Source organism: Vombatus ursinus, unplaced genomic scaffold (assembly GCF_900497805.2).
Source record: "Vombatus ursinus unplaced genomic scaffold, bare-nosed wombat genome assembly UNPS02014801.1, whole genome shotgun sequence".
Classification (NCBI taxonomy): domain Eukaryota; kingdom Metazoa; phylum Chordata; class Mammalia; order Diprotodontia; family Vombatidae; genus Vombatus; species Vombatus ursinus.
This window is the reverse complement of record NW_020954579.1, coordinates 28,284,487-28,296,536: the sequence shown is the minus strand read 5'-3', so window position 1 is coordinate 28,296,536 and position 12,050 is coordinate 28,284,487. Positions and strand designations below refer to the sequence as shown.

Genomic DNA, 12,050 nt, shown 5'->3' with positions numbered 1-12,050 from the left:
AAGGATCACAGTAGGGCAGTATGATGGGAGGGCTGGCCAAAGAGGGCCGAGGCCTTAGAGCATGCTCAGATTTGCCCTTCTTGGTAGTTTGTATAGAGCAAGTATATATATTCTTTGCCTAGTTCCAAATCAACCAGTGGAGACATGATGGTCCTTCTATACTATACTATAATAGCTGGCAGAATTATTTGCAGAGCCTTCACTCAAAGGATGGGACCTCTATAATTATCTAGGCCCCAGAACCCATTAACTTACATAAAACCTAGAGATAATCACTTCCTATACTCCCCCTTCCCTAAATCCACTCTCCTATATAAACAGTGGCAAAATAGAGACATTAATTTATAGGAACTGCAACAAAGCAGGGTTTAGCAGAAGGGTGCAAAATTTAGAAGGCAATTGACCACAACATGATGGAAAGAGTGCTGGACTTGGAGTCAGGAAGATACAGGTTCAAATCCTGCCTCTGATACTTATTAGCTAGGTCAGGATGGGCAAGTCACTTAAACTCTCTGAATCTCCATTTCCCAATCTGTAAAAAATACTGGGGTCAAGGCAACTGGCATTTCCCAATGCTTGATATGTGCCAAGCACTGTGCTAAGTACTGGAGATACAAAGAATGGCAAAAAGATAGTCTTTGCCCTTATGGAGGTTACATTCTAATGGGTGAGACAATATGGAAACAGGTAGGTAAATGCTTAGTATATGGGAAACACCCTGAGAGGGGAAGGCTGGAGGGACCAGAAAAGGCCTCCTGGGATAAGTGGGATTTGAGCTCAGTCTTGAAGGAAATCAAGGAAACTAAGAGGCAACGGTAAAGGGAGGAGGGCAGTGTTCTAAAAGCCCTCCAAGATTACTTTCCAGATCTAAATCTATGATCCTGATGTAATGGGAGGACTGGCCAATGAGGGCACATTTCTTAGAGCATGCTCAGATGTACACTTTATGTGCAGATATTTCTCACCTAGTTCTAATCCAACCAGTTCTGGCCATGAATGACCTAGGGACTGGTATTGTGTGGTGATAAAGAATCTTTTGATCGGCTTATGAGCTAGAAGGACTGATGGCTCATGAAATGTGCAGTAGGCCCCTTTTGCTTATTTTTCTTTCTCATATCATTTAATTTGCATAATCTGTTCCATTTCAGTAGCCAATAAGCCATGAGTCCTTCTAGAACCTCAGCCAACCGGAAGGCTCCTCATCACTACACAGTACCAGCCTCTCAGTCACTCATGTTTCAAAGAAGGACCATCATGTCTCCACTGGTTGATTTGGAACTAGGCAAAGAATATATATACTTGCTCTATTCAAACTACCAAGAAGGGCAAATCTGAGCATGCTCTAAGGCCTCAGCCCTCTTTGGCCAGCCCTCCCATCATACTGCCCTACTGTGATCCTTCAGCAACTTCAAAAAAAATAGAAATTAACATCTAGTCAGAATAATAATTAAAATCGGAAGCTACAGGAATAGAAAAATAGGAAGTGTATTCCTCCCTACCTCCATCCCTCACCCCAGGTAGGCAATACCACTCAGCTGAGCGATACCCTGCATCCCTCCTCCCCTCTGTTGTACCAGCTGTTCCTCCAGGTTGTACTTGGTGCTGTCTGCCTAAGGGGTAAAAATGGCTAGCTATGGCTCAATATATATGCACTCTGAGTTTTATGATTTTCAAAAATACTTTGTACACCTTAAAATGCTTATATAAATGTAAGTTGTGACATCTTTAATTAGTCTGAATAATTAGAAATTAGATAACACAGCTAATATGTCTAGGAGAATCTTTGAAACATGTTTTAGAACTGATTTAGAACCACAGAATGTCAGAACTGGAAGGGGCCTTGGAAGTCATCATGTTCCCACCCCATTTTAAAACTGAAGAAGCCCAAGGTCCAGAGAGATCCATGTCTTGATCTGCGGGGTACTTAAGGGCTGTGTTAAGAGTCTGGCAACCATGGCAACTATACAACAAGCCAGGTCCTCAGGGAAAATAAGTCACTAGCCAAAATAATAGTTGAGGGGCAGCTAGGTGGATAGAGTACCAGCCCTGGAGTCAGGAGGACCTGAGTTCAAATCTGACCTTAGATACTTGATACTTACTAGCTTTGTGACCCTGGGTAAGTCACTTAACCCCATTGCCTAGCCAAAAACAAACAAACAAAAAATAGTTGGGACACAGAAGGACATGTAAGACTGAAACATAACAAATGACATTTGTGTGTGTGCATATATATGTATATATATGTATATATAGTTATAAAGTTTGCAAAGTGATCTACATACTTTTTATCATTTCAGCTTCACAATAACCCTGTAAGGCAGGTACTATAGGTATTAATATCCCTATTTACAAATGAAGAAACTGAGTCTTAGAGAGATTAAGTGAATATCCCATCATCCCTCAGTTAGTAAGTGTCAAAGTCAGGGTCTGAGACCAGGTCTGCCTGGCTGCAAGTCCAGTTCTATACCCACTACTGCACCCTCATCATAAACTCCAGATTAACAACAATATACAGCAAAAGGTACTTTAAGGATTAAAAAAGTGCTTGTTCCATTTTACAAATGAAGAAAACAAGTCTCAGAGAGGGGGAATGGCCACCCAGTTAATGAGTGTCAGAGCTGGGATTCTAGCTCAAGTTTCCTGAATTCACATAGCAATTAGGGTTAGGGTTAGGGTTAGGGTTTAGAATTTCTTATTTTGTCTCACGCTGTCTTAAAGAACCACAGGGTTCTATATTTCATCAGATTTTATTTTACTTTCCCTAGTCTCATAGTAGTTATTACAAGTGTGGGTTCAACACCCAAATGCATTCTGTATCCCAAACTCAGACCAGCAATCTCGTTATATTCCATTGCATGGTATAATGGAAAGAATACTGGATTCAGGGAGCCTGGGTTCACATCCCTGCTATACCATTTGTTATCTGAGGGACAGCTGACCCTGGAGTCAGGAGGACCTGAGTTCAGATCTGGCCTCAGACACATAACACTTACTAGCTGTGTGACCCTGGGCAAGTCACTTAACCCCATTGCCTAGCCAAAAAAAATAAATAAATAAAAAGACCATTTGTTATCTGTGTGACCTTGGGTGAGTCATTTCTCAATTTTATCACCTATAAAATGAGAAGGTTGGGCCTTCTGGGTCACTTGATCAACAAGATAGAAAACCAGACATTCTCCAATCTTCACTAACTCTCAAATATCATCCAAAAAACTAACAATGTGCCAGATGTAGAGCAAATACACAGGCTAAGAAAGAGGGAGCCCCACCAAGGTAGAAGCCTTATGAATTAATACCAAAGAATGCTAATCTTTAAAGCACTCACTTAGCACCCCTCCCCTACTAGCTTCTACACTCTAATCAGGGATACACAAATTGTCCTGCAGGTTTGTGCCTGGGACTTATACTGAAATTCCTCTCCTGCTAGAGACTGTCAGCATACCCACTCTCCACCCTGAAAGGCAAATATTGATTCTGATGAGCTATACTGGGGGAAATAGTCAGTTGCCTTCTTCCTAGGTGAACTCTAGTTTAGGGACCCTCAAAATTGCAGAGACTCTATTTAGAGCACCTTTCCTATACTCCTCCAGCACTGGAAAAAAGGACTGATATTGATTCAGCCAAGTCAGAGAGGAAAAGGATGAAAATCAAGGGTAACTGGGATATGAGGCCAGTTTAAGTAGTTGCACTGGGTGTGAAGAAAAGAGGCCTGAAGCACAGTTGGGGCCCCCTCCTCCTGAGACTAATAAGTACAAAGAATAAGGCTGTTGAAATTAAAATCCTCCATTATGGTAGGAGGCTGAGGCAGCTTTGTAGTCCAGCTCTTGAAATATATCCACAGTCAAAGGGGACTGAGTCAAAAGGTTAGTGATGCAGGAATATAAAGGGGGTGGGAAAAACTAAAGCATCAAAGATTTTATGAGGAAGAAAATTCAGTTAAAAACCTAGAGCACAGGCAGATAGATTAACAGAGGACCCTAAAATTAGAAGGAAGAATAGTACCAAACCCTCAGAAAGAGTATAAAGCCCTTTTAATAACTACTATGAGACTAGGGAAAGTAAAATAAAATCTGATGAAATATAGAACCCTGTGGTTCTTTAAGACAGCGTGAGACAAAATAAGAAATTCTAAAATGGTTCAAAAGAGAAATGAAATCTGTAAGAGAAGAATTTAGGAAGGAATAACTGTTAGAATGTATAGCTCTCAAAATAGAAATAAGTAGCCAAATTAGAAAAAACTGAATCCACTGCGATGAGTTTCTTCAAAGAAGCAAAAGAAAGGATCACAGATATGAGATACAATGATACTAAAGTGGATGAAAATTTGGCAGAAGAGATGCAAAAGATAGCAATGTTAATAAAATATGTGATCACTACATAAGCCAAAGCCATTGACTTCAAAGAGAAGATGCATAAAGACAATTTAAGACTCATAGTTCTCCCAGAAGATGACAGATAAAAAAAAAAACCCTGAACACCAAAATGTAGGAAATAAAACAAAACTTTCCAGAACTTTTGAATATAGAAAACAAAGCACAATCTTTTTGAAAAAAAATTCAAAGATCATCTCTGGAAAACTCCTATACTTCAAACTCCAAGATGCATGGTATTTAAACTTAACAATTCCGATGACATCAAATTCTGCAAGCAGCTAGGTGGCAGACCTTCAAACATAAAGGAAAGAAAATTCAAATGACACAAGACTATTCTACATCCACTAGAAATTACAGAAAGAAATGGAATAAAATATTCCAAAAAGCAAAAGAGCTTAACATGCAACCTAAAATGATATACCCACCATATCAATTTGAGCCCAATCATTAACAGAAAGGATGGATTTTCTACAAAATAAAGGCATTTAAAGCATTCCAGTAAAAAAAACAACCCCATACACAAGCAGACTATTTAACTTGGAAACACCCTAAACAACAGAAATACCAGAAAGGTAAATAAATACAATTATCAAGCAAAGAAAAGTAATAAAATGTACTATCCCATCTCTAGAGGTTATTTTATTTAAAAATAGTAATAAATATACTGATCTATGGGATTAAAAAACAAAAACAAAAAAGATTTTTAAAGTACCTAAAGGTATAAAGATGTAAGAGAAATAGGAGAAGTGAAAATGGAAGAACAGAACAGAAGTACCATGGACTAAATGATACAACACCCCCCCCCACACACACACATACACACACAAGTGAATTAAAGTATTCTCACACAAAATTTCAGAATGAGAAGGGGCACATAGTCCATAGGTAAACGTCAAGGGGCTGATAAGTCTAATCTCTGAGCAAGAAGAGGGGCTACAGAAAGGAGAAATTGAAAATGAAGGAATGAAAAGGGGGTCTTAACTCAACATAGTAGGAGGAGTCTATGCCTATTATGGGAATGAGGATCTTACCATAGGTTGGTACAAAGAGCGACCACCTTCTCTGAGAGAATGTTGTGTTCTCATGGACAGCACCCTGCCTCAAAAAGAGAAATGCAAGCTCCTGGGGGCAAATGGGACCCAAAACTGGGGCAAGGGATAATGAATGGAGAGGAGAATATTTACAAGGAAGTCATTTGGTAGAACTGAGCTGAATGATTTGTAACACAAGAATTTCTACCATGAGATACTACTTCTATGCACATTAGCTCTCTCATGAATTGATACTTTTAAGAGTGAGGGACAACAACAAAAAAGAATGATGGGGCAAGATCTATAAAGACAACAACAGAGAAAATTGTTAAAAGAGAGATCTCAAACCTGACATTTCAGAAACTTCAACTCCATGAGTAACACAAGGAAATTAAAGAATGAGTAAATGTAGACCACAGAGCAGAGAACAGAAGTTCAGAAGAGACAGGAAGGGAAGAGAATTCATGAGGAAAAGAAAACAAAGAAAATCTTCAAAAAAGGTACAAAAAAAAAATCTAACAAACAAAAGAAGTTAGAAGATAGAAGCAGGGTAGATTTTGAACTAACCACTGAACAGAGAGGAGAAAAAGAATGTAGAAAAGAAGGGAGAGAAGAAAAAAGAAAGAAAGAAAAAGGAGGGAAGAGAGGAAAGGAAGAAGGAAAGGAGGAAGGGAGGAAGAAGGGAGAAAGAAAGGAAGGAAAAGAAATCAATAATTTATGTAAAATCTCCAAACTAGGGAAAGGGCTATCAAACGGGACTGAAGATAGGAATGGGAAAAGAGCCTATGCAAATAGGGTTATATCAATACAGTTTAAACAAAAGTAATTATATGGACAAAGTACTGACAAAAGAGGAAAATGGACCAAAAAAAATTCAAGCAATACTAAGACAAAAATGGGGGAAAATATAAACCTAAGTAATATAACTTTAGATGTTAATGTAACAAACAATATAATAAAGTGGAAGAGAGTGGTGGAATGAATAAGAAAAGAAAAACTCCACAATCCATTGCCTACAAAAAACACATCAAACAACCAAAGACATATGTGAAAAGTTAGAAGAAAATTTACTATGCATAAGGTGTTTTTTTTTAAAGGAGTTGTGATAACACAATCAAACAAATCAATAATAAAAGTCCACGGTATCAAAAGAGATAAACAAGGAAATTATATTATGCTTAAAGGAATCATAAACAACAAACTGTTATCAATATTAAACTTACATGCACCAAATGCATAGCTTATAAATCATAAATGGAAAATAAACAAGCACAAACAGGTATTCTCTACCTAGTTTTAGTTCTTGAACATACACAAATATTTTTCTACATGATTCCAGTCCAAGTAACTATATGGAAAGTTGAAAGGAACCTATTTTCAGTCAATATGGTATGATAACAACATTTTCTAATTGGCTGAGGATCCAACAAGATTAATGACTTAGAAGGTACTGGGCCAGAAATAAGCAAAACGGACAACCTGCCAATTTCTCAGTCTTTTCCTTCATGGCAGTAAATGGGCCATAACTGCTGTGAGTTGCGGAGTGGGGAGAAGAACAATTGCTCTATTGTTTTTCCAATCACCACATGTCTGTGAACCTCTGTTTTTTTTTTTTGTATTTATTCTTTCCTGATCATAGGTAATGAGTATTATGAGGAAGGAGTATTCAGATGACTGTACAATTTGGGGTGATCCATTAGAGCCACAAGAGATAAAGTTGCAGTAACCAGATCAGTGGTAAAGTCCACTCGAGGCAGTAACAGTGGCCAATGGGAGAAGTGCCTACAGATGGATGGGGAAAGATAGTCATCACCTGAGGATGGTAGTGGCTCCTAGGACTGGTGCCTTTCTAAAATCCATAGCCAACACTTCTCTCCAGCATGAGGTGGTCACCATCCCTGAAGCTGCTGCCATATAGACCATAAAGCAACAAAAATAGTAATCAATTCAAAAAGTACGAGCAAAAGACACAGACCTAGATGGAGACTTAATAATGGAATCTTAAATAAAAAGTGGATCAAATAACGTCATGGAAACAACGAACAACTGTGTGAATGATAATCAAAATGATAAGACAACATGCCAAATTTTCTGAGATGCAGCTAAAGCAGTCCTCAGAGCAAAAATTATATCCCTACAAACATACATTAACAAAATAGAAAAAGAAAAGATTAAAGAACAGAATGTGCATTTTAAAAAATCAGGTCAACAAATAAACCCAAAAGAGGGAATCTTGAAAGTTGGAAGAGAAATAGGTAAATTGGAAACCAAAAAGACTAGACAACTGATTAAACAAAACTAAAATCTAGTTCCTTGAAAAGACAAACAAAAATGATAAATCTTTAGGAAATCTGATCAAAAACTGCTTGGACTAGTACTTAAAAAAAAATGAAAAAAGTTGAAATCACATCAAACCCAGAAAAAATAAAAGAGTCATAATTGTCACAATTATCTCCCATCAAAACTGAGAGGTCCAAAGAAATAGGGGGTTGCCTACAAAAATATGAAATACCCAAATTAACAGAACTAGCAATAGAGATCTTAAATAATCCAATCTCAGAAAAAGGAAAATGAACTAGCTATAAAGAAACTACCAAGACAAAACAAAACAAAATGGTCCTGCCTGATGTATTTACAGAATTCTATCAAACCTTTAAAGAACAATTAATACCTATTGTACACAAATTATTCTCAAAGATTGGGAAAGAAAGCACTTTATTAAATTCTTTTTCCAAGAAAAATATATTCTTATTAACTAAACCAGTAGAGAAAAGAAAAAGAACTATAGACCAAGGTTGCTATTGAATATCAATTTAAAATTTTTAAATAAAATCCTATCAAAAGGACTACAGAAATTTATACCAAAAAAAATTACTCCAGTCAACTTGAATTTATTTTAACAATGCAAAGATTATTGAATATTAGGAAAATAATCAATATAATCATATTTGAAAAAATATCCAGAATTCATGATTATCTCAAAAGATGCAGAAAAAGCCCTTGAAAAAGTATAATACTCATTTATACCCAAAAACACTACAATGTAGAGGCATATAAATCTTCTTTTAATACGATAAAAAGTATCTAAAACTAGAAGCCAGAATTTTATGCACTGGAGAAACATTAGAAACATTTCCAATAAATTCAACAAAAGTAAAAGCAAAAGACACCCCATTTTCCTGTTGCTGATGTTATGATTTACTTAGAAAATCTATGAGGTTCAGCAAAGAAACTAATTGAAAGAATAGCTTCAGTATAGTTGCAGACTACAAAATAAACCCACAAAATGAACTGTTTTTCTATATAACAAAATCCAGGTGGCAAAAAGAGAAAGGGATATCCCATTAAAAATAATTATAAAATGCATAAAATATCTGGGAATCAATCCACTAAAGCACATCCAATACCTATAGAAATACAAAGCACTCCTTAAAGAAATAGGGAATAATTTAAATAGCTGGAAGAATATTCAGTACTCATCCCTGGGCCATGCCAATATAATAAAAATGATGATATTACCAACATTAATTTGCATATGTAATGTTATGCAAATCAAACTACCAAAAGGATCATTTATAGAGTTATATAAAACAATAACAAAATTCATTTGGAGAAATAAAAGATTTAGATTATCAAAGGAAATAATAAAAAAAAAATGTAGGAATGAAGGGGGAATGGCACTTCCCAACCTCAAACTATGATATAAATTAGCAGTGACCATAATAATTTGGAACTGGTTAAAAAAATAAAAAAATAGAAGAATGGAACAGACCTATCAAAGAAGAACCAGAAATGATTGACCTCAAACCCACTGAACAATCAACCTAAAAATATCAGAATTAACTAGGAAAGAATTACCTATGTAATAGATAAGAAGAACTACTGAAAAAACTGGAAAGAAATTTGGTAGAAATGATGTGTAGGGCGACATTTTATACCATCTTCCACAAGAAGTTCAAAATGCATATGCAACTCTTAGAAAATATATCACATAACTGTCATAACTATGGGTAGGGCATGAATTCCTAACCAAAGAATAGAGTCAGTTATGAAAGATAAAATACATAACAAGATAGACAACTAAGAGAAATATTTAAGGCTAAAAGCCATTCTCCCAAAATAAGTGGCTAAAGTAGAGGAACAAACAGTTCTCAAAAGAATTGCAAAATATTCACAACCACACACAAGAATGCTCAAATTGCTAATAATAAGAGAAATTCAAATTAAACGATCCTAAGATTTTATCTCCCATCCAGAAAGTTGTCAAAGATAACAAAAGATAGGAATAATCAGTGATAGAAATGTATAATCACATTCACATTATTAGAGCTGCAGAGCTGTGACTTGGTATAACCATTCTAGAAAGCAGCTGGAGAATTATGCAAAAAAGTGACTAAAATGTCCAGACCCTTTGATCACAGATTCGACTGGTGGATATATACTCCAAAGAGACAAAAAGAAAGACCTCATATACACCAAAATATTTATATATCAGAACTTTTTAAGCAGAGAACTAGAACCAAAATAGATTTCTATCCCTTCAGGAATGGCTAAACTAATCGTGGCACATGAATGTAATGGAATATTACTATGCTATAAGAAATAATGGGCAGCTAGGTGGCACAATGGATAGAATGTGGCCCTGGAATCATGAGGACTTGAGTTCAAATCTAGCCTCAGACACTTAATAGCTGTGTGACCCTGGGCAAGTCACTCTTTGTCTCAGTTTTCTCATTTGTAAAATGAGAAGGAAATGGCAAATCACCCTAGTATCTTTGTCAAGAAAACCTCAAATGGGGTCACGAGGACTCAGACGTGACTGAAAAACAATTAAACAAAGTCTGTAAGAAGTCCAACTCCCTAAGAAGACAGGAAAGAAGGATGACACTTTCAAGTCTGCAGCTGTGACCACATACTTGTTATATGTCACCACATGCTTGTTATAGAATCTCTCCAACTGCAGGATGGTCTGCTGGGTTATACTAACTATTCTATTTCTGACTTTCCCCTAGTTTTGTGTCTATAGCTGTATGCAAAAGATTAAACCAGCTAAGAAACTAAGAGATTGTTTTCTGCCTTTCCCTGACAGGTATTTCCTGGTCCAGCTTAATTTTGGCTCCAGTTTGCCTTCTGTTCACAATGAAAGAGCCTGCTTTACGTCACGGGATTTTCCCAGCAATTACAGACAAAAAAATACTATGCAATAGGCTGGGGTTAATTAAGAACACTCCCTTCCTCAATGCACAAATGCAAGACCCAGCCCTAGCTCAAAATAGCACCCTGAACCATCTCAAGTTAAGCAGTGAGACTTTATACAGGGCAGGGAGGTCTGGAGAAAGGACCAGGCCTTGTTCAGTTGGGGTGGCTTTCACTGCCCATTTGGCAGTCTGCCAATGAGCACTTTTTACAAATTAGGTGGCCTCCTAATCCCAAATCGGGCAGTGACTAAAGGAGACTCACACCAGACAACATCCCTTACTGCCCTAGGAGGCTGGTGCTATTCACTAAAGCGATGGCTTTCAGACAGGAGAACATCTCCAGTCGTCCTAATGTATGCCTTGCTACTGGAACCAGATGGCTACGGAGGAGAAGGTGAGGCTAATGACTTTGCATAGCCCTCCTTGGCTTAAATCCAACTCCCTTGCAAGTCATGGCATCACCTCCATGATGCCATGGTCCTCTTCAGAGAATGAAGGATGAACAACAATACAACAACAACAACAGCTTCTCAGATGTGTTTCATTGTGTATCTCTCTCAATTCAGGTCAATAAGCATACTCATTAAGCACCTACTTTGTACCAGGCATTTGTGCTAAGTGTGCTAAGTGTGCATTAAGCACCTACTTTGTACCAGGCATTGTGCTAAGAATACAAAGAAAGACAAAACCAGTCCCTTCCCTCAAGGAGTTCACAGTCTCTGGGGGAAACAACATGCAAACAGCTAATATATACAGAATAAATCTGAAATCGTCTCAAAGGAAAGACACAGTATTAAGGAGGACTGGCAAAAGTTTCTTTTAGGGGATTTTTGTGGAGCCTTGACGGAATCAAGGAAAGTCAGGAAAAGCCAGAGGTGAAGAGGGAGAGGAAATAGATAATGAAAATACAGTTAGGAGATGGAGTGTCTTGTACAAGGCACAGCAAAGAGGCCAGAATCACTGCTTCATAGAGTAAGTGAAAGTCGTGGAGGACCTCAAAAGCCAAACAGTGGGTTTTATATTTATCCTAGAGGATTAGATATAGGGATTCAGGCTCTAAAGTTAAATATAGGGATTAAATCCAGGGTGCCACTGGAGTTTATCAGTCAAATAATTTTTAGCATATATTCTTAATATGCTTATATTCTTATCGGTAGTGCCCATAGAAGCCTGAGACCACAAGTGGTAGAGACTATAGCTGCTGATTGAAAAGTGACCCCAGGGAGCACAGACAGCCATCGAGTAGAGATGGGGCATCCTATAATGTCAGTAACTATGTTATAATTATTTATTTTGCCTTATTGCTAAATAAATGGTTATGCTTATGATAGAAAGAGAGAAAGAAAGAAAGAAAGAGAGAGAGAGAGAAAGAAAGAAAGAAAGAAAGAAAGAAAGAAAGAAAAAGAAAGAAAGAAAGAAAGAAAGAAAGAAAGAAAGAAAGAAAGAAA

The 12,050-nt window shown here is 37.1% G+C and overlaps 1 protein-coding gene across 3 annotated transcripts in view; it reads right to left on the bottom strand.

Annotated features, from left to right (window-relative positions):
* PECAM1 (platelet and endothelial cell adhesion molecule 1) overlaps nt 1-12,050 on the bottom strand; it is a 95,896-nt gene that overhangs the window by 32,869 nt on the left and 50,977 nt on the right. Inside the window, exon 14 of one of the 3 annotated variants that reach the window (XM_027872849.1) lies at nt 7,153-7,311. The exons of 1 other annotated variant lie outside the window; for it this stretch is intronic. In XM_027872849.1, the coding sequence (XP_027728650.1) occupies nt 7,214-7,311 (98 nt within the window). In that variant the 3' untranslated portion in view covers nt 7,153-7,213. Of the gene's footprint in view, nt 1-7,152; nt 7,312-12,050 lie in introns of those variants that run through there. One more of the 3 variants, XM_027872850.1, reaches the window with a different exon arrangement.